Below are 24123 nucleotides of genomic sequence, written 5' to 3'. Positions count from 1 at the left end.
CTGACTAAATAGAGATGGGACCCCTCCTCGCCCGCATCAACGTGGTGACCAAACCAAAAGTTCTACTGTCACTCTCATGATCAATTTAATTACTTAGCCTATAAAACTGATATGGTTGATGTGCCGGTTGGTGTGGGGAGGAGATGGCTTGCGCACCGCTGAATGATTCTTGCAGACGTTCCCGTTTTTTTCTTTGTGCCGATATATTTTAATGAAATTTCAGTCTTCGACCCACACAGGGCGAGACAGGTTCTCACGAGTTGTTTCGTAAATGCCAGTACGATATAGCACTGCAGTGGTAAAAGGGCACCTGTCATAGTGTACAAACCAGCTACATCGACTTGAATTATAGATTGTTCTTGTCAAACGTATAATGAATGTCATCTATTTCTGACATGTGAGCCATGGCGTGAAAGACTGTCTGAAATGTTTGTATTACACATATGCATGAAAGTTTATTTACGAACACTGAACGTGGAGCCGGCCGCGGTGGCCGTGCGGTTCTAGGCGCTGCAATCCGGAACCGCGGGACTGCTATGGTCGCAGGTTCGAATCCTGCCTCGGGCATGGATGTGTGTGATGTCCTTAGGTTTAAGTAGTTCTAAGTTCGAGGGGACTGATGGCCTAAGATGTTAGGTCCCATAGTGCTCAGAGCCATTTAAACCACCTTTTGAACCTGCGGGACGAAAAATTGGAAACATGTGGAAAGTTCCATGGGACCAAATTGCTGAGGTCGTCGGTTCCTATGCTTCCACACTAAAAATCTAACTTAAACTAAATTACGCTAAGAAAAAAAAACACACACACACATGCCCGGAACGTGAGAGACGCTTTCAGATCGTGTAATTTTTTCAACAAGCTGAATGGGGGTTGCTTAATATAAATTTTTTTCTTTGGAGTTTAAATCCTCACTTTTTTTTACTCCGGTGACGGTTTCGAGATAATGAGGACACTCTGTGGTGATCGGTAATTTTTGCAGCAAAGTAGCCGAAGTTCTTTTTCCTGATGTTACAGGTGGTGGACATGTCGCTGCTGATGATTTGTGATCGGTGGCGGTGCACTTTGTTGGACATCACAAAATAATGAGATGTGAATTGTATTCTGCAGTCGAACATGAAAACTAACCGATATTGCTAATAAAACTAAAAGACAATGGACTTTCCTATTTTCGGGGAAAGAGTACATTTATATCGTTTCGATAGTGGTTTACCTTTTTAATTGTTGCTTTATTACACGTCTACATCTACATCTACACGGTTACTCTGCAATTCACACTTAAGCGCCTGGTAAAGAGTGCATCGAACCATTTTCATACTACTTCTCTACCATTCCACTCTCGAATGGCGCGTGGGAAAAAGGAACACCTAAATCTTTTCGTTAGAGTTCTGATTTCTCTTATTTTATTATGATGATCATCTCTCCCTACTTAGGTGGGTGTTAACAAAATATTTTTCGCATTCGGAAGAGAAAGCTGGTGATTGAAAATTCGTAAATAGATCTCGTCGCAAAGAAAACCGCCTTTGTTTCAGTGACTGCACCCCAACTCGCGTATCATATCAGTGACGCTCTCACCCCTGTTGCGCGATAACACGAAACAAGCTGCCCTTCTTTGCACTTTCTCGGTGTCCTCCGTCAATCCTACCTGGTAAGAATCCCATACCGCACAGCAATATTCCAGCAGATAACGGACAAGCGTAATGTAGGCTGTCTCTTTAGTGGGTTTTTCGCATCTTATAAGTGTTCTGCCAACAAAGCGCAGTCTTTGTTTCACCTTCCCCACAGTATTGTCTATGTTGTCTTTCCAATTTAAGTTGCTCATAATTGTAATTCCTAGGTGTTTAGTCGAAGTGACAGCCCTTAGATTTGTGCGATTTATCGTGTACCCAAAATTTATCGGATTTCTTTTAGTACCCATGTTCATGACGTCGCACTTTTCTTTGTTTAGTGCTAATCGCCACTTTTCGCACCATACAGAAATTCCCTCTAGGTCATTTGGTAACTGGAATTGATCGTCTGATGTCTTTACTAGACTGTAAATTAGAGCGTAATCTGAAATTAATCTAAGGGGGCTGCTCAGATTATCACCTAGATCATTTATATAAATGACGAAGAGCAGAGGGTCTATGACACTATCTTGTGGAACGCCAGATATCAGTTCTGCACGATGATTTGGCTCAAATGGCTCTGAGCACTGTGGGATTTAATTGCTGTGGACATGAGTCCCCTAGAACTTAGAACTACTTAAACCTAACCAACCTAAGGACATCACACACATCGACGCCAGAGGCAGGATTCGAACCTGCGACCGTAGCGGTCGCGCCGTTCCAGACTGTAGCGCCTAGAACCGCTCGGCCACTTCGGACGGCTACACGATGATTTACCGTCTATCATTACGCACTGTGGCAGGAAATCACAGTCACACGACTGAGACGATACTCCATATGCACGCAATTTGATTAATAGTCGCTTGTGAGGAACGGTATCAAAAGCCTTATGGAAATCTAGGAATATGGAATCGATCTGACATCCCTTGTCGACAGCACTCATTACTTCATGGGAATAAAGAGCTAGCTGTGTTGCACAAGAACGATATTTTCTGAATCCGTGTTGGTTATGTATCAACAGGTCATTTTCTTTAAGGTGATTCATAATGTTCGAGTACAGTATATGCTCGAAAATCGTACTGCAAATTGAGGTCAGTGATGTGGGTCTGTAATTCAATAGGTTATTCCTATTTCCCTTCTTGAATATTGGTGTGACCTGTGCTACTTTCCAGTCTTTAGGAGCAGACCTTTCGTCAAGTCAGCAGTTGTATATGATTGCTAAGAATGGCGCAATTGTGTCTTCATACTCTGAAAGGAACCTGATTGGTATACCATCTGGATCGGAAGACTTGCCTTTCTTAAGTGATTTCAGTTGTTTCGCAACACCTAAAATATCTACTTTTATGTCACTCAAGCCAACAGCTGTTCTGGCTTCGAATTCTGCAATATTTACTTCGTCTTCTTTCGTGAGGGAATTACGGATAACTGTATTTAGTAACTCCGCTTTATTGGCACCATCATCGGTATAATTTCCATCGCTATCGCGCAGTGACAGTCTTGATTGTTTTTGCCACTGATGTACTCTACATACGATCAGAATCTCTTTGGGTTTTCTACCATATTTTGAGACAATACTTCATTGTGGAAACTATTAAAAGCTTCTCGCATTGACGTCCACACTAAACTGCGAGCTTCCGTGAAACTTAGCCAGTCTTGAGGACTCTGCGTTCTTCCGAATTTACCATGATTTTTTCGTTGCTTCTGCAACAGTGTTACGAATTAGGAGTCGCGTTGTTGTTAAATAGTCCTGTGCTCGCGACGGCATGGTGGGAGTTCTGTAAGAGGTCACAGCTGACCCCTTAGATAAACAATCCCCACTCATTTATCACAGTTTTGTTCTAAAGGATGCTAGTTTCATGCTTTGTACTGATGGCGCTGTGGTGTAAGGACGCACTCGAAGAGGGGACCTCCATTTTTGTAAGCACCAGTCTTTTGAAAAAGAAGTCTGGGGCATTTTCTGGATGGACGGGGTTTTGCTGGTAAATTTCCCTTTTGTGCCAAGTGGCGCAACCTCAAGGCAGGCTGTGTGTCACGAGCACCATCCGAGGTTATCAGAACGCTTGATCCTGCCAGCGGCCGTAGATGGGTGGTAATGGGAGCGCGAGATGCTTTGCGGAGCTTCTGGCTGGTTGAAGCGTGTGTCCTCCCTGTAGGTGGATGGAGGGATGCAGGGGGGAGCGGGAGGCGAGAGGAGAAGTGAGAGAGCCTCGGCTCTCGGCAGTTTGTGATTGTACATCGAGGAGAACGCTTGTACAACTACAGCCCCTTTTGCAGTCTTTTAGGACGACAGTTTTCTCCAGTACATGTGATGCATTATCACCCATTCATTAGGAGCGCCCGTTTGTCTTTCCATGACATTTTCGAAGTGTGGAGCCGAGTAGAAGGCTTAAACCAGACGCTCAGATGATTCTGCGGAGATCTGAGGTGCACATTTCTCGACCTCCACTATCGGGTGGAGAAATGTAGGGTACCCCTGAATAGGTCAGGCGTGCAGTGCACGCAGGAACCGGCTACAAGGGTAAGTGTGCTGTGCACATGTGGGACTTTTAGGTTAGAGAATTCCCTCCCTGGGCCCGACAAGACGCCTCCTGAGACGCGGCAATGTAGGTGGAGGCAAAATGCAACAGGGAATAACAATATTAATGTGATAATAGTAAACTGCAGGAGCGTCTATAGAAAGGTCCCAAAAGTGCTCTCATTAATAAACGGTCACAACGCCCATATAGTACTAGGGACAGAAAGTTGGATGAAACCAGACGTAAACAGTAATGAAATCCTAAACTCAGATTGGAATGTATACCGCAGAGACAGGCTGGACAGTGAAGGGGGAGGCGTGTTTAAAGCGATAAGAAGTGCAATAGTATCGAAGGAAATTGACGGAAATCCGAAATGTGAAATAATTTGGGTAAAGGTCACGGTTAAAGCAGGTTCAGACATGGTAATTGGATGTCTCTATAGGCCTCCTAGCTCAGCAGCTGTTGTGGCTGAGCGCCTGAAGGATAATTTGGAAAATATTTCGAGTAGATTTCCCCACCATGTTATAGTTGTGGATGGAGACTTTAATTTTCCGGATATAGACTGGGAAGCTCAAACGTTCATAACGGGTGGCAGGGACAAAGGATCCAGTGAAATTTTTTTAAGTGATTTAGCTGAAAACTACCTTGAGCAGTTAAACAGAGAACCGACTCATGGCGATAACATATTGGACCTTCTGGTGACAAACAGACTGGAACTGTTTGAGGCAGTTAATGCAGAACAGGGAATCAGCGATCATAAAGCTGTTACTGCATCGATGATTTCAGCCGTAAATAGAAATATTAAAAAAGGTAGGAAGATTTTTCTGTTTAGCAAAAGTGACAAAAAGTAGATTACCGAGTACCTGACGGCTCAACACAAAAGTTTTGTCTCAAGTAAAGATAGTGTTGAGGATCAGTGGACAACGTTCAAAACCATCGTACAATATGTGTTACATGAGTATGTGCCAAGCAAAATCGTAAGAGATGGAAAAGAGCCACCGTGGCACAACAACCGAGTTAGAAAACTGCTGCGGAAGCAAAGGGAACTTCACAGCAAACTTAAACATAGCTAAAGCCTTGCAGACAAACAAAAATTACGCGAAGCGAAATGTTGTGTGAGGAGGGCTATGCGAGAGGCGTTCAATGAATTCGAAAGTAAAGTTCTGTGTACTAATTTGGCAGAAAAATCCTAAGAAATTTTGGTCTTACGTCAAAGCGGTAGGTGGATCAAAACAAAATGTCCAGACACTCTGTGACCAAAATGGTACTGAAACAGAGGATGACAGACCAAAGGCCGAAATACTAAATGTCCTTTTCCAAAGCTGTTTCACAGAGAAAGACTGCACTGTAGTTCCTTCTCTAGATTGTCGCACAGATGACAAAATGGTAGATATCGAAATAGATGACAGAGGGATAGAGAAACAATTAAAATCGTTCAAAATAGGAAAGGCCTCTGGTCCTGATGGGATACCAGTTCGATTTTACACAGAGTACGCGAAGGAACTTGCCCCCCTTCTTGCAGCGGTGTACCGTAGGTCTCTAGAAGAGCTTAGCATTCCAAAGAATTGGAAATGGGCACAGGTCATCCCCGTTTTCAAGAAGGGACGTCGAACAGATGTGGAGAACTATAGACCTATATCTCTAACGTCGATTAGTTGTAGAATTTTGGAACACGTATTATATTCGAGTATAACGACTTTTCTGGAAACTAGAAATCTACTCTGTAGGAATCAGCATGGGTTTCGAAAAAGACGGTCGTGTGAAACCCAGCTCGCGCTATTCGTCCACTCAGAGGGCCATAGACACGGGTTCACAGGTAGATGCCGTGTTTCTTGACTTCCACAAGGCGTTCGATACAGTTCCCCACAGTCGTTTAATGAACAAAGTAAGAGCATATGGACTATGAGACCAATTGTGTGATTGGATTGAAGAGTTCCTAGATAACAGAACGCATCATGTCATTCTCAATGGAGAGAAGTTTCCCGAAGTAAGAGTGATTTCAGGTGTGCCGCAGGAGAGTGTCGTAGGAGGTTGTAAAACGGAAAATTGTACTGAAATGCAGGAGGATCTGCAGCGAATTGAGGCGTGGTGCAGGGAATGGCAACTGAATCTCAATGTAGACAAGTGTAATGTGCTGCGAATTCATAGAAAGATAGATCCCTTATCATTTAGCTACAAAAGAGCAGCTCAGCAACTGGAAGCATTTAATTCCATAAATTATCTGTGAGTACGCATTAGGAGTGATTTGAAATGGAATGATCATATAAAGTTGATCGTCGGTAAAGCAGATGCCAGACTGAGATTCATTGGAAGAATCCAAAGAAAATGTAATCCGAAAACAAAGGAGGTAGGTTACAGTAGGCTTATTCGCCCACTGCTTGAATACTGCTCAGCAGTGTGGGATGCGTACCAGATAGGGTTCATAGAAGAGATAGAGAAGATCGAATGGAGAGCAGCGCTCTTCGTTACAGGATCATTTAGTAATCGCGAAAGCGTTACGGAGATGATAGATAAACTCAGTGGAAGACTCTCCAGGAGAGACGCTCTGGAGCTCGGTACGGGCTTCTGTTGAAGTTTCGAGAACATACCTTCACCGAAGAGTCAAGCAGTATATTGCTCCCTCCTACGTGTACCTCGCGAAGAGACCATGTGTATAAAATCAGAGAGATTAGAGCCCATACAGAGGCATACCGACAATCCTTCTTTCCACGGACAATACGAGACTGGAATAGAAGGGAGAACCGATAGAGGTACTCAGGGTACCCTCCACCACACACTGTCAGGTGGCTTGTGGAGTATGTATCTAGATGTAGATGTAGATGTAGATATTCTCTCTACCATGTTCCATCAGTACTTGCGTAGCCTCCAGACTACATTTCGATTCGGTATGAAATTATTTCCAAACTTACCTCCCACTCTCTAAAGGTCTACGTTTTACCATAACTATGTACTCACAATCTGTTATCCAACTTAAACTAGTATTCTAGTCTTTGACTAAACAGAACATAATTTGAACTGAACTATAACTGATCTGAATGCAACTTGCCTTATGTGAATTACGCAACTGAAGTAAAACAATTATCTGGCTCTAATCAAAATTTCCACTTACCACGCAATATTGTTGCAGATTTCTTGGAAGCACAACAGCAAACAGCAAACAGCAAGCAGGCAGCGGCTAAGCTTGATTTCTATTTCTAAATAAAATTTCCAAACTATACTCAAGCAGTTTCATACTTCATTGTACTATGTAGTAATGCGTAATGATAAACAGTGGGATGAGGAGGGTAGCTATACCTATGAAGTGATATACCAAAACAACGATTTTAGAATGAGGTACATATTCAAAAAGACAGAGTAAAACTTCACCTGATTTTTACACATAACATACATCTGAACAATACTGTGCATAACAAAGTGAACAATGATTTAAAAATGGTACAGTATTAACAGAGAATTTAGATAAAAATCAAACAGTTTAATCAGTTAATATCTCAATCAATGACTCAGGGAAGTGGGGTGGTCTTTGTCTCAGCTCTGAGCAAATGAACAAAGATAACTGGCTGACAATAATCATTCCGACAAACTAGCTGCGCAATGCTGCAGTCTTACCACAAGCTTCTTCTGTTCAAAAAATAATAACATTATTCGAAATTTATATTCTCTTTGCTTTCTAATTTGTACATGTTATTCTTCCTTGCTGTCCTTTACAATCAATCTTTCTTGATCTAACTGATCACAAGTCAACACAGCACTACAGTACACGTCCATCACTTACAAAACTTCAGTTCGAATGAATCAGACCATGCAGAGGCAAAGAATGTGACACGACAAGATCGACAACATACAAAAATCAAAATGACATGACCTTGTTATACTTTATCATTATCATAGAATACTGAGTAGATACTATCACGCTGGAAAGAAATTCTGAGGTCTACACATGACTGATTCCACCGTTCCAATATATACACTAAGGCTCCAAAGAAACTGATATAACCATGCCTTTTCAAATACAGAGACGTGTAAACAGGCAGAATACGGCACTGCGGTCGGCAACGCTTATACAGGGTGTTATAAAAAGGTATGGCCAAACTTTCAGGAAACATACCTCACACTCAAAGAAAGAAAATATGTTATGTTGACATGTGCCCGGAAACGCCTACTTTCCATCTTAGAACTCATTTTATTACTTCTCTTCAAATCACCTTTAACCATGGAATGGAAACACACAGCAACAGAACGTACTAGCGTGACTTCAAACACTTTTTACAGGAACTATTTAAAATGTCCTCCGTTAGCGAGGATACATGCATCCACCCTCCGTCGCAAGGAATCCCTGATGCGCTGATTTAGCTCTGGAGATGGCGTATTGTATCACAGTCGTCTACAATACGAGCAAGAAGAGTCTCTGCATTTGGTACCGGGGTTTCGTAGACAAGAGCTTTCAAATGCCCCCATAAATTAAAGTCAAGAGGGTTGAGGTCAGGAGAGCGTGGAGGCCATGGAATTGGTCCGCCTCTACCAATCCATCGATCACCGAATCTGTTGTTGAGAAGCGTACGAACACTTCGACTGAAATGTGCAGCAGCTCCATCGTGCATGAACCACATGTTGTGTCGTACTTGTAAAGGCACATGTTCTAGCAGCACAGGTAGAGTATCCCGTATGAAATCATGATACGTGCTCCATTGAGCGTAGGTGGAAGAACATGGGGCCCAATCAAGACATCACCAACAATGCCTGCCCAAACGTTCACAGAAAATCTGTGTTGATGGCGTGATTGCACAATTGCGTGTGGATTCTCGTCAGCCCAGACATGTTGATTGTGAAAATTTACAATTTGATCACGTTGATATGAAGCCTCATCCGTAAAGGGAACAGTTGCACTGAAATGAGGATTGACACATTGTTGGATGAACCATTCGCAGAAGTGTACCCGTGGAGGCCAATCAGCTGCTGATAGTTCCTGCACACGCTGTACACGGTACGGAAACAACTGGTTCTCCCGTAGCACTCTCCATACAGTGACGTGGTCAACGTTACCTTGTACAGTAGCAATTTCTCTGACGCTGAAATTAGGGTTGTCGTCAACTGCACGAAGAATTGCCTCGTCCATTGCAGGTGTCCCCGTCGTTCTAGGTCTTCACCAGTCGCGAGTCATAGGCTGGAATGTTCCGTGCTCCCTAAGACGCCGATCAATTGCTTCGAACGTCTTCCTGCCGGGACACCTTCGTTCTGGAAATCTGTCTCGATACAAACGTACCGCGCCACGGCTATTGCCCCGTGCTAATCCATACATCAAATGGGCATCTGCCAACTCCGCATTTGTAAACATTGCACTGACTGCAAAACCACGTTCGTGGTGAACACTAACCTGTGGATGCTACGTACTGATGTGCTTGATGCTAGTACTGTAGAGCAATGAGTCGCATGTCAACACATGCACCGAAGTCAACATTACCTTCACTCAATTGGGCCAACTTGCGGTGAGTCAAGGACGTAGAGTACATACTGACGAAACTAAAATGAGCTCTAACATGGAAATTAAGCTTTTCCGGACACACGTTAACATAACATCTTTTCTTTATTTTTGTGTGTGGAATGTTTCCTGAAAGTTTGGCCGTACCTTTTTGTAACACCCTGTATAAGACAACAAGTGTCCGGCGCAGCTGTTACATCGGTTACTGCTCCTACAATGGCAGGTTATCAAGATTTAAGTGAGCTCGAACATGGTGTTGAAGTCGGCGAACGAGCGATGGGATACAGCATCTCTGAGGTAGTGATGAAGTGGGTTTTTCCCGTACGACTATTTAACGAGTGTACCATAAATATCAGGAATCCCGTAAAATATCAAATCTTTCTTATCGCTGCTGCCGGGAAAAGATCCTGCAGGAGTGGGGCCAACGACAACTGAAAGGAATCGTTCAACGTTACAGAAGTGCAACCCTTCCGCAAACTGCTGCTATTTCAGTGCCGGGCCTCCAGGAAGTGTCAGCGTGCGAACCATTCAACGAACCATCACCGATATGGGTTTTCGGAGCTGAAGCCCACTCGTGTACCCTTGATGACTGCATCACACGAACCTTTATACATCGCCTGGGCCCGTCAACACCGACATTGGAATGTTGATGACTGGAAACACGTTGCCTGGTCGGACGAGTCTCGTTTCAAATAGTATCGAGCGAATGGACGTGTACGAGTATGGAGACAACCTCATGAATCCGTGGACCTTGAATGTCAGCAGGGGTCTTTTCAAGGTGGTGGAGGCTCTGTAATGGGGTGGGGCGTGTGCAGTTGAAGTGATGTGGGACCCCTGATACGCCTAGATACGACTCTGACTGGTAATACATACGTAAGCATCCTGTCTGATCACCTGCATCCATTCATGTCCATTGTGCATTCCGACGGACTTGGGCGATTCCAGCAGGACACTGCGACACCCCACACGTCCACAATTGCTACAGAGTGGCTCCAGGAACACTCTTCTGAGTTGAAACGCTTCCGCTGGCCACAAAACTCCTCAGACACGAACAGTATTGAGCATATCTGGGATGCATGGCAACGTGCTTTTCTCAAGAGATCTCGACCCCTCACACTCCTATGGATTTATGGACAGTAATGCATGATTCATGGTGACAGTTCCCTCCAGCACTACTTCGGACATTAGTCGAGTTCATGCCACGTCGTGTGGCGGCACTTGTGAATGCTCGCGGTGGCCGCTAAATGATTTAGCAGGTTTACCAGTTTCTTTGGCTCTTCAGTGTACTTCATAAATATTTTAAACAGGGTTAGCGAAATACTGCAGCCCTTTTAAGTCCTTTCCATCTTTGGAAAGTCTCACCCTATTTTCTCCCTAATTTTACTATTACGTACCATTAGTGGTATTCTCTCCCAATTAGGGATTTGTTGTACTTCTTCACCTATGTACTCGATAGCTACCCATAGTGCGTTGATGGTACAGAATCATATGCTTTTCCTAAATCCACATGTATTAGGAGTACCTCCTGACCCTTAGAACACGTCTTGCCTCTTATTCGTCTCAGGGTAAAAATATGATCGATACAAGAGCGTTCAACGGTAAAACCTACCTTTTACACTCTCATCTTTCCCTCAGTATCATTCTCCAACCCGTTTTTCAGTACAGAGCTAAAAAGTCCGTTGATAGATGCCTTATTACTAATTCTCCGCCGGCCGTGGTGGTCTCGCGGTTCTAGGCGCGCAGTCCGGAACCGTGCGACTGCTACGGTCGCAGGTTCGAATCCTGCCTCGGGCATGGATGTGTTTGATGTCCTTAGGTTAGTTCGGTTTAAGTAGTTCTACGTTCTAGGGGACTGATGACCACAGCAGTTGAGTCCCATAGTGATCAGAGCCATTTGAACCATTTGAACTAATTCTCCTAGATGAAATTCATCGTATTCCATCTGAGATGTCGCAGCACTCAAGTGCAGAATGGAAGAGTGCATACATATAGTAGGACGCCATCTACAGGAAATATTTCTCAAACACTGATAATTTGGATTATTGTCCCTTAAAAGGTAAATAGCAGTGGTTCAATTGCTGCCAACAAAACTTTTTTGTTCGGTTTATTACTTCTTTGTCTTTCAAAAGGTCCCGTTTTTCTTTGTCATCCTGTATTTTACTTTTACGGGAGTACACGCTGAGGTGACAAGTCAAAGGATAGCGATACGCACGTGTACAATTGGCGACAGTATCACTTGCACTGCACTGGCGGTGCTGTCATTTGAACACAATTGATTAATGTGAGAAGGTTTCCAACGTGATTATGGCCGCACGAAGGGAATTAACAGACTTTTGACGCGGAATGTTAGTTGGAGCTAGATGCTTGGGACATTCCATTTCAGAAATCGTTACGGAATTCAGTATTTCACAATCCACAGTATCAAGAGTGTGCGAGAATACCACATTTCAGGCATTATGCCTCAACACGGACAACGCAGTGGCCGACGGCCTTCACTTAAGAATCAAGAGCACCGCTGTTTGCCTAGAGTTGTCCACGCTAACAGGCAAGCTCAGAAATCAACGTAGTATGTACAACGAAAGTATCCGTTAAGACAGTGCGCCGAGGTTTGGCGTTAATGAGGTACGAAAGCAGATGGTCGACGCGAGTGCCTTTATTGGTTCAAATGGTTCAAATGGCTCTGAGCACTATGGGACTTTAACATCTGAGGTCATCAGTCCCCTAGAACGTAAAACTACTTAAACCTAACTAACCTAAGGACATCGCACACGTCCATGCCCGAGGCAGGATTCGAACCTGCGACCGTAGCAGCAGCGGGGTTCCAGACTGAAGCGCCTAGAACCGCTCGGCCACACCGGCCGGCCGAAGGCCTTTGTTTACAGTACGAAATCGACTACAGCGCCTCTATAGGATCGTAACCATATCGGCTGGATACTGGGCGACTGGAAAATCGTGCGGTGGTCATATGAGCCCGTATTTCATTTGGTAAGAGCTGATGGTAGGGTTCATGTGCGGCTTAGACCCCACGAAGCCATGGGCACAAGTTATCAACAAGGCAGTGTACAAGTTTGTGGCGGCTCCTATTAGTGTGTAATGGACTGGGTCCCTTGGATGGTTGGCTACTTGGAGACTATTTGCAGCCATTCATGGTCTCATGTTCCCAAACAACGAAGGAATTTTTGTGGATGACAGTGCACCATCTCATCGGGCCGCAGTTGTTCGCAATTGGTTTGAAGAACTTTCTGGACAATTCGAGTGAATGATTTTGGGAGGAAGATCACCTGACAGGAAATACGTCAGACATTGATAGGACATGAGCGAGACGTCAGTTCGTGCACGAAATCTTGCATCGGCAACACTTTCGTAATGATGGACGAGTATAGAGGCAGCATGGCTTAATATCACTGCAGAGAACTTCCAACGACTTGTTGAGTAATAGAAGCCAGTACGTTGTCCTCGCTGGTGAGTGTTCACCAGTTTTGAGGGTATCATCTGGAGTGCCCCAGGGAAGTGTGGTAGGTCCTCTGTTGTTTTCTATCTACATTAATGATCTTTTGGATACGGTGGATAGCAATGTGCAGCAGTTTGCTGATGATGCTGTGGTGTACGGGAAGGTGTTGTCGTTGGGTGACTGTAAGAGGATACAAGATGATTTGGACATGATTTGTGATTGGTGTAAAGAATGGCAGTTAACTCTAAATGTAAATTAATGCAGATGAATAGGAAAAGGAATCCCATAATGTTCGAATACTCCATTAGTAGTGTAGCCCTTGACACAGTCACGTCGATTAAATATTTGGGCGTAACATTGTAGAGCGGTATGAAGTGGTACAAGCATGTAATGGCAGTTGTGGGGAAGGCAGATAGTCGTCTTCGGTTCATTGGTAGAATTTTGGGAAGATGCGGTTCATCTGTAAAGGAGACCGCTTATAAAACACTAATACGACCTGAAACTTCCTGGCAGATTAAAACTGTGTGTTGGACCGAGACTGGAATTCGGGACCTATGCCTTTCGCGGCTCTACCGACTGAGCTACCCAAGCACGACACACGCCCGGTCCTCACAGCTTTACTTCTGCCAGTACCTCGTCTCCTACCTTCCAAACTTTACAGAAGCTCTCCTGCGAACCGTGCAGAACTAGCACTCCTGAAAGAATGGATATTGCAGAGACATGGCTTAGCCACAGCGTGGGGGATGTTTCCAGAATGAGATTTTCACTCTGCAGCGGAGTGTGTGCTGATATGAAACTTCCTGGCAGTTTAATACTGTATGCCGGACCGAGACTCGAACTAGGGAGTCGTGCTTGGGTAGCTCGATCGGTAGAGCACTTGGCCGTGAAAGGCAAAGGTCCCGAGTTCGAGTCTCGGTCCGGCACACAGTTTTAATCTGCCAGGGAGTTTCATGTCAGCGCACACTCCGCTGCAGAGTGAAAATCTCATTCTGAACTAATACGACCTATTCTTGAGTACTGCTCAAGCGTTTGGGATCCCTATCAGGTCGGATTGAGGGAGGACATAGAAGCAATTCAGAGGCAGGCTGCTAGATTTGTTACTGGCAGGTTTGATCATCATGCAAGTGTTACAGAAATGCTTCTGGAACTCGGGTGGGAGTCTCTAGAGGAAAGGAGGGGTTCTTTTCGTGAATCGCGACTGAGGAAATTCAGAGAACAAGCATTTGAGGCTGACTGCGGTACAATTTTACTGCCACCAACTTATATTTCGTCGAAAGACCACAAAGATAAGAGAGATTAGGGCTCGTACAGACGCATATAGGCTGTCATTTTTCCCTCGTTCTGTTTGGGAGTGGAACAGGTAGAGAAGATTCTAGTTGTGGTACGAGGTACCCTCCGCCACTCACCGTATGGTGGGTTGCGGAGTATGTATGTAGATGTAGATGGACCATTCGAGTGAATGATTTGGGGAGGAAGATCACCTGACATGAAATACGTCAAAGACTGTTGGGACATAATGGAGAGGTCAGCAAGGCTCAATATGACCGCAGAGAACTTCCAACGACTTGTTGAGTCCATGCAGTACGCTAGGTGGTCGTTCGGTTCTAGGCGCTTCAGTCTGGAACCGCGAGACCGCTACAGTCGCTGGTTCGAATCCTGCCTAGGGCATGGATGTGTGTGTGGTCCGTAGGTAAGTTAGGTTTAAGTGGTTCTAAGCTGTAGGGGACTGATGACCTCAGATATTAAGTCCCAAATTTCTCAGAGCCATTTGAAATATTTTGAACCACTAAACTGGGCGAAAGGAGATCCGACACGATATTGGAGATATCCCGTGACCTCTGTCATCCCAGTGAGCGCAGCATTGATATTTCCAGGCCACACCACCCAGGTTCTGCATTCGAGTCCCAATTGGCCACATGCCTTGCTGCAAACACTCGACATAGCAAATGCCGCATTGGTTCCCCTGCCTCTGCGTGATCGTCAGCTGTGTTTTCTGTCTGACAGCGAGTCTGGCGATGGTGTCGACGGGCCTGGTTCTGGCGTGGTCATCGCCGGCGGTGCCCAAACTGCCCCACCTGACGGCCGCCGAGGCGTCGTGGGTGGGCTCCCTGCCGTCGCTGGCGGCGGCGCTAGGCCCCTGGCTGGGCGGCTGGGCGGCGGACCGCGTCGGGCGGCGCGCCACCGCCCTGCTGGGGGCGGTGCCCATGGCCGGCAGCTGGGTCGCGCTCATGTTCGTCGAGCACGCGCCCACCTGGCTCTGCGTCGTACGCTTCGTCTCGGGGCTCGGCATCGGACTCATCGTCACCTCGCTCGGCATGTACGGAGCCGAGATCTCCCAGGTACGTCAGGCTCCTCTGTTTGGCACGCACTGACCAATCCCTCTAGGTAACAAGCAGCTCCACACAGATCTCCAGCCTCGGTTCAGACCATTACGAAAGAAACGTAATGATGATTCGATCATAAATCTTTGATACCCCATCCGTAAGTGGTTGTTGTTGTTTTGGGCTTCAGTCCTGAGACTGGTTTGATGCAGCTCTCCATGCTACTCTATCCTGTGCAAGCTTCTTCATCTCCCAGTACCTGCTGCAACCTACATCCTTCTGACTCTGCTTAGTGTATTTATCTCTTGGTCTCCCTCTACGATTTTTACCCTTCACACTGCCCTCCAATGATAAACTGGTGATCCCTTGATGCCTCAGAGCATGTGCTACCAACCGATCCCTTCTTCTTGTCAAGTTGTGCCACAAACTCCTCTTCTCCCCATTTCTATTCAATACCTCCTCATTAGTTATTTGATCTACCCATCTAATCTTCAGCATTCTTCTGTAGCACCACATTTCGAAAGCTTCAGTTCTCTTCTTGTCCAAACTATTTATCGCCCATATATGGCTACACTCCATACAAATACTTTCAGAAACGAATTTCTGACACTTAAATCTATATTCGATGTTAACAAATTTCTCTTCTGCAGAAACGCTTTCCTTGCCATTGCCAGTCTACATTTTATATCCTCTCTACTTCTACATCTACATCTACATGACTACTCTGCAATTCACATTTAAGTGCTTGGCAGAAGGTTCATCGAACCACAATCATACTATCTCTCTACTATTCCACTCCCGAACAGCGAGCGGGAAAAACGAACACCTAAACCTTTCTGTTCGAGCTCTGATTTCTCTTATTTTATTTTGATGATCATTCCTACCTATGTAGGTTGGGCTCAACAAAATATTTTCGCATTCGGAAGAGAAAGTTGGTGACTGAAATTTCGTAAAAAGGTCTCGCCGCGACGAAAAACGTCTATGCTGTAATGACTTCCATCCCAACTCGTGTATCATATCTGCCACACTCTCTCCCCTATAACGCGATAATACAAAACGGGCTGCCCTTCTTTGCACCCTCTCGATGTCCTCCGTCAATCCCACCTGGTAAGGATCCCACACCGCGCAGCAATATTCTAACAGAGGACGAACGAGTGTAGTGTAAGCTGTCTCTTTAGTGGACTTGTTGCATCTTCTAAGTGTCCTGCCAATGAAACGCAACCTTTGGCTCGCCTTCCCGACAATATTATCTATGTGGTCCTTCCAACTGAAGTTGTTCGTAATTTTAACACCCAGGTACTTAGTTGAATTGACAGCCTTGAGAATTGTACTATTTATCGAGTAATCGAATTCCAACGGATTTCTTTTGGAACTCATGTGGATCATCTCACACTTTTCGTTATTTAGCGTCAACTGCCACCTCACACACCATACAGCAATCTTTTCTAAATCGCTTTGCAGCTGATACTGGTCTTCGGATGACCTTACTAGACGGTAAATTACAGCATCATCTGCGAACAGTCTAAGAGAACTGCTCAGATTGTCACCCAGGTCATTTATATAGATCAGGAACAGTAGAGGTCCCAGGACGCTTCCCTGGGGAACACCTAATATCACTTCAGTTTTACTCGATGATTTGCCGTCTATTACTACGAACTGCGACCTTCCTGACAGGAAATCACGAATCCAGTCGCACAACTGAGACGATACCCCATAGCTCCGCAGCTTGATTAGAAGTCGCTTGTGAGGAACGGTGTCAAAAGCTTTCCGGAAATCTAGAAATACGGAATCAACTTGAGATCCCCTGTCGATAGCGGCCATTACTTCGTGCGAATATCATCAGTTATTTTGCTCTCCAAATAGTAAAACTCTTTTACTACTTTAAGTGTCTCATTTCCTAATCTAATTCTCTCAGCATCACCCGACTTAATTCGACTACATTCCATTATCCTCGTTTTGCTTTTGTTGATGTTCATCTTATATCCTCCTTTCAAGACATTGTCCATTCCGTTCAACTGCTCTTCCAAGTCCTTTGCTGCCTCTGACAGAATTACAATGTCATCGGCTAACCTCAAAATTTTTATTTCTTCTCCGTGAATTTTAATACCTACTCCGAATTTTTCTTTTCTGTCCTTCACTGCTTGCACAATATAAAGATTGAAAAACATCGGGGAGAGGCTACAACTCTGTCTCACTCCCTTCCCAACAGCTGCTTCCCTTTCATGTCCGTTGACTCTTATAACTGCCATTTGCTTTCTGTACAAATTGTAAATAGCCTTTCGCTCCCTGCATTTTACCCCTTCCACCTTTAGAATTTGAAAGAGAGCATTCCAGTCAACATTGTCAAAAGCTTTCTCTAAGTCTGCAAATGCTAGAAACGTAGGTTTGCCTTTCCTTGATCTTCCTTCTAAGATAAGTCGTAAGGTCGGTATTGCCTCACGTGTTCCAATATTTCTATGGAATCCAAACTGATCTTCCCCAAGGTTGGCAAGAGGTGGAGATCCATATTTATATTTAGGAATCACGGGATAACAAACATAAGAAACGATTATACAATGTAGACTTTTGGGGCTGGTAGTGACTTCACTTTAAACTTCCGTGATAGGCCGTGGTCGGTCCATTAAACTTCCCTCTAACGTTTCATCTCCGATGGCGGGAGACACATCGAGTGGTACCTTACCTCTAAAGATGTCTCCCGCAGTCGGAGATGAAACGTTAGGGGGATGTGAAATAAAAAATAACTGCTGATGAGTCTTTCGGGCTTCATATGTTATAAACAAGAGAGAGGTGTCATTAAAAGCCTTTTCTACAGGCAAAAGGATTCACAAGCCGGTATATCTGCAACTGGATTACCACTGTGGCGCATGGTGTCCAATACAGTGGACAGCTGTTAATGGTCGCTTCTTAGGCATTTTCAATCTTAGTAAATTAGCTTACTATGCCTATTTTCACTCATTGCTTGCATATAGCATCATATGTTGAGGTAATTCATCACTGAGGAATAAAGTATTTGTTGCACAAAAGCGTGTAATCAGAATAATAACTGGAGTCCACCCAAGATCATCCTGCATACTTATACTTAAGGATCTAGGGATATTCACAGTAGCTTCTTAGTATATATACTCTCTTATGAAATTTGTTATTAACAACCAAACCCAATTCAAAAATAATAGCGGTGTGCATAACTACAATACTAGGAGAAAGGATGATGTTCACTATTCGAGATTAAATCTAACTTTGGCACAGAAAGGGGTGAATTATACTGCCGCTAAAGTCTTTGGTCACTTACCAAATAGTATCAAAAGTATGACAGATAACCAACAACTCCTTCTACTCCATAGAGGAATTTTTAGATATAAATTAAGGAAAAAAAGTTGTTATATTAACTTAATTATGTTCTTAAATTAACTTAATTACGTCATGTATTGGAAAATTTGACTCGTTCCACATCATTACGAAATATCGCATTCATGATCCATGGAACTAGTATTAATCTAATCTAATCTAATCTAATCTAATCTAATCTAATCAGTCCTCAGGCTGCAAATGCACGCAGTTGACTGCAGTGGGCACTCCCTACTGCATGCGTTTGCAGCCTCGTGGCTGATTGAAAACGCCAGAAAATTGATCATTATAAGTTGTCACTGCAGTGAAAATAATGCACCACAGGGTTAATCATCGCAAGCAGACTTTCAAGAAGAATGATTATTCAGGCAAGGGCGTAAACAGGGTTCCGCAACCGTATAACAGTAGGAAAAAGGACGACGATAAAACACTGCTATGGAAGATCACGATTTCTCTCCTTTTTATCAAAAAATTAACTGTTCAGGTCGGCAAGGTTTTACAGAAACCAAAGAAGGAAATATGTGAAGCACTCTGATCTGTAAACGATAAACGCCGTCCTCTGTCAGCAAGTGGACTATGTAAGATTCCATGTACTTGTGGGGAGGTCTACATTGTATCTACCAAGTAAAGCGTGAATACAAGATTGAAGGGACATAAAACGATTAGACGACTGGGGAAAACAGAAAAATCAGCTGTATGAGAGCATACTCTTCTGTCAGGAAATCATGAAGTTAAGTTTTCCGGAACCAAATTTTTACATTTCTATGACAAACTCTTATCCACGACTGTATAGAGAAGCCATCGGAATATATAAGCATATTAATAATTTTAACAGAAAGAGGCAATGAAACTGAATTATATATGGACAGTGGCTCTGAAGAATCAATAGATAAGGTTTTATCCTTGAAAGACGATAATCGATAAGTTTCTCGAAGAAATTTTTCTCAGCTGATCAAGTATAAACTCGGCCATGTCCACTGTACACAGTAATTATGCCGCTTTCCGATGTCCGACTCATCAGTCGGTATAACTCAACGTTTCCAGGAGCACCTCCGAAGATGTCCAGCACAGCTCTGGACAAAACGTGAGAAACCAAAAAGTTTCTTCGACCATGGCCATACAGCCCGGAAGACTCATCAGCATCTATGACATTCGGTCGTGAAAGCCTACGTTGTATTATAATAAGAAATGGGCTAAACTAAAAATTGGCGTAAAAAGTTATTAGTTATTATGTACTTAATTCATCATCATCATCATCATCATCTACATTCAAGATTGGTTGATTGGTTGGTTGCAAACAGCGAGGTCATCGGTCCCATAGGATTAGGAAAGGATGGGGAAGGAAGTCGGCCGTGCCATTTCAAAGCAGCCATCCCGGCATTTGCCTGAAGCGATTTAGCCGAATCATGGGAAAGCTAAATCAGGAAGGCCGGACGCGGGTTTAAACCGTCTTCCTCCCGAAAGCGAGTCCAGTGTGCTAACCATGCCCTACCTCTCCCGGTTACATTCATGGACTAGGTGGGAGGAACCGGTTCCGGCTTCAGCTCCTTAGCTCCATCACTTCCTATTTTGACCCACGTACCTTACTCTTTTGCTTTAACTGATGTCAGGAACTTCAGTTCTGACTTCAGGATACGATGAATTTCTTCCTAGTTTGCCATCGAAGCCTCAGATCCGTAAATTAGCAGTAGAACAGCTAGTGTTTTATAGAATTTCACCTGCTATTCGATAGCCGTCTTTTTGTTTAATGTTGTTTCTTTTGTTACACGTTCACCCAGAAAAGTTCCTATTTTCTTCTTTATCATGATAAAAAGAAATTTCGCAGTCCAGGTAATTAAAATGGCTTACTTGCTCTATTATTTTGTTTCCTAACACTATTTTCGATCATGCCTGTAGCTTTCCTCAGAATGCCACTATTCTGTGCTTTCTTTGCCTGTTTTTAATTGCACTCGTGCAATTGACCAATCTGGTTTAGTTAAAAAACAGTTGTTATTAATTCACCTTCTGGAGCGGCCACTATAATCTGGCTGTCATCATACATTAATGTTTTCATATGACGATACTTATCTAGTTCTATTCCTCTGTTTTTTTTTGTTTTTTTTTTTGTTTCCACGTTCCACGTGGACTGCAACTTTGTTTACCTTCTTAGATTGCTATAAAGCTGTTCTTATTTTGTTCCCATTTTTATCGCAAATTTAGTTTCATTGTATAAACTCTTTATTTCTCATGTCAAATGCCACGGAATTCCACTTCCTTGTAATATTAACCAGTGTTTTGTCCTGTTTAATCTGTCAGATGTTTTCTCATAGTCTATAAACGCTACGTAAATTCTCTTCTTTTATTTGTCAATTTCTTCTAAGCGATTATATCATCCACTGTTGTTCGTCCAAATCTAAATCCACCCTGGTCTTCAGTTGCAATTGTTTCAGCTATTGCACTTAACCTTAGAGTTCCAAGTTTATATATACCTTATATCCAGCTGTTAAAAGACGTATTCCCTATAATTATTTTTGTCTTTTAGATCTGCCTTCTTCGAAACTGAGTACACAACAGCTGTTAATCAGATCTGCGGTATTCTCGCTTTTTCCCAGCATAAATGTAGGTAATGTAAAAAATTTACTTTAAGAAACATCGGGCTGTATTTCCTTAATCCGCAGTTAATACCATCTACACCATCGGCCTTCCAGTTTTTCATTATTCTTATTACGCTAATGTTAGTACATCTACTCCTTTCCCACTTTCATATATTTCTGTTTGTTGCATTAAGTTTGGTCATACCCCAACTTTGTATAATGTTGTTCCCATTGTTTTTTTTATTGTCTTAATATTTAACATATCTTTTTCTTGTCTGTTTAAAGGTTTGTTTGCTTTATAAGCTATTGCTTGCTGTCCATGACTGCAATTTTCTAGATGTTTCAACTAGCTCTGTTGGCTTTTTTATATTCTCGAGTAGCAATTGCTCTTCTTCGATTATATTCATCTCTTTATTGCGCCATTTTTTTCTATAATTATTTTAGATATCTTTCCTTTTTCTCCCTTATTACTTTTTTCTAACGCTTCGTTCCATATTATTAATCAGTTTTATCACATATTTTACATCTTGTTCCCACTGCTTCCAAAGCTTCCTTTTGAACATTTCTTCTTGTATTCTCCCATTCTTCATTAACATGTTCAGTGGCCGAGTTTCATTACCAGTTGCTCATTTAATCAATTTCGTGTAAGACGTGTATACTATTATCTCGTAATAACTGTACTCTGAGTGCTGTTTCTTTATTTCTGTTAGGTTTATTACTGCTTCACCATGTTGTTGAAATATTCATTTTAGAAATTATAAATTAATGGTCGAAACAGACGTCGCTTCCTCGATATACTCTTGTATCGGTCGTCAGTGATGTTGCATTTCTGTTAACTATTATTTAGTATATATATGACCTTTGACTTTATGCTGACCATGTATATTTGTGAATATCCTTCACTTTTAAAAAAGTGTTAGTGTTTTTTCTGATTATTTAAAATTACCAATGAACTTAATTCCTGCACAAAATCTTTCACAGTATTAATTTATCTTGTTAACCAGATATCCGCTTTTGAGACCATTATCAGATTGTAACTGACTGGTATCAAATATATATGAACAGTATAGGTGATTATTGGAAAAGATAGTACACATGTTAAGTGAAGTGCAAAACCATTGTAAATGTCATCCTTGCCACGTAACTTCCCTAGCGCTTTATATTGCTGATTCTCAGTTGAAGCAATTTTCTGTGAAACGATCAGTCATGGTTAAAGGGTTTTTATATGTCCATCGTTCTGACCGGAGTTTTGAGGGACCATGTTACCTGAAACGAAATCGTGTCTCTTTTCGTCACGAATATTAAAATTCTTCTACTATAAGCGAATAAGGATAAAAGTTTGTTGCATTTACTTCGTATATTGGATAGTGGTCGTGTGTATGTATTACGACTGCTATGGATGTGTGGGGAGCCATTCTTCTGGTCTGTCAGATTGGCTTAGTTGCTTACGCACAAAATAGCGTGGGTTCGATGCTCTGGCGGGGACTATAGGAATCCATTAGAGGTGAAGGCGGTAGCAGCAAAATAGTCAGCATTCAGACAAACTCTTCACTATTCATTAATCTAGAGTAAGTCCATGTACACGCCCTCACCTAGTGGGTGCAATCTCATGTGGATCCACGGTGTCTTCGTGTTGGTATTTCGGTGCAGTGACAGTGATCGCTTCGAAGGTAACGCATACTGGTCGGAGGCAGGTTTAATCATTAAGTAATAATTTTGTGTAACCAGCGTCTCTTCTGCCTTGTGGCTTCCGGCGGCCGGGTTTCCCGTCCCTGGCACCAGTGTAATTGAAGACAGTGACCTTTCCTCCTCCTCTCATTACTGTCCGATGGGAGGTGTAGGTTTGGCAGTTTAATAGTTACGCTATTCTGTCGTGGGGTATGAATAAATTCATGCTTCTTGTTGGTTGATCATGTGGTCGCTCATTCAGAATGGTGTGGTGTAATGTTTCCTCGCACGAAATTAGCTCTAATTCTGTCAGCAAGTTAAGCCATCTTATAACAAGTTTTCGCTGGCTAAAAGTCGGTGCAGTGACCAGCCTGAGAGTGGCAATTGTGTTTACGGGCGTATTTAGATTGGTCAGTATTCTGCCTAGCCTGAGCATGCCTGAGTGGGTGATTTGTGGCCGCCTTACACGGGTCCGTCATATCTCTTATATTCTAATAACATCCCAGGATACTTTTGTTTAAATTTTTTAAATTCCTCCAAGTTTGTTAATTCCTTTTATTGCCATATACGTGTGTTTGCTGAGACCTGTTTAATTTTTTTACTGGCGGTTGGTAGCTGCACTACCTCACCGTACTTTATTAACAAAGTTCTGTATTTACTTTAGTAGCCTGTTTACCAATGTACTTTAAATTTTTTTAAATTGTTGTAATGGTATAAATTACTTTGATTGCCGTTAGCGGCGTGTTTTAAAAGGTAGTTTATTGCCGTACTGCTAGCTTCTGTGTTTTTTTAAAAATAAATTTAAGGTGCACTATTGCTATAAATTACTTGTTTGCCGTTAGCGGCGTGTTTAAAAGGCTGTTTATTGCCGTACTGCTAGTTTCTGTAAGATACGAATAAAACATTTGTCAAAATCTCAACTCGACGGTAAACTACCAGAAATTTGGCCCCGTTTCCCAACTTGAGGTGTGGCTTGTAGTAACCGTAACCACTGTGTGTGTCAGTTAGTTTATTCAGTCAGTACTTCGTAATTGATCTCAAGTCTGACGACTTATAGTTTCTGTAAGACAGTTCGATCTGAATAAATGTTTCAGTAACTAACTGAAGTACTGTGACTGCTACTATTTCAAATAACAAAACAGTTGGGTACGTTGCGCCGTCTGCGA

The 24123-nt window shown here is 43.0% G+C and overlaps 1 protein-coding gene across 1 annotated transcript in view; it reads left to right on the top strand.

The window, feature by feature from the left end:
• Positions 1–14996: 14996 nt before the first annotated feature.
• The window catches only part of LOC126355709 (facilitated trehalose transporter Tret1-like), a 63031-nt gene continuing 53904 nt past the window's right edge, over positions 14997–24123 (top strand). Inside the window, exons 1-2 of the mRNA XM_050006076.1 lie at positions 14997–15190; positions 15266–15389. Of these exons, the coding sequence (XP_049862033.1) occupies positions 14997–15190; positions 15266–15389 (318 nt within the window). The remainder of the gene's footprint in view (positions 15191–15265; positions 15390–24123) is intronic.

The sequence above is a fragment of the Schistocerca gregaria genome, chromosome 3, assembly GCF_023897955.1.
Source record: "Schistocerca gregaria isolate iqSchGreg1 chromosome 3, iqSchGreg1.2, whole genome shotgun sequence".
NCBI classification, from domain to species: domain Eukaryota; kingdom Metazoa; phylum Arthropoda; class Insecta; order Orthoptera; family Acrididae; genus Schistocerca; species Schistocerca gregaria.
The sequence above is the reverse complement of the archived record's forward strand: the minus strand, read 5'-3'. Positions and strand labels throughout refer to the sequence as shown.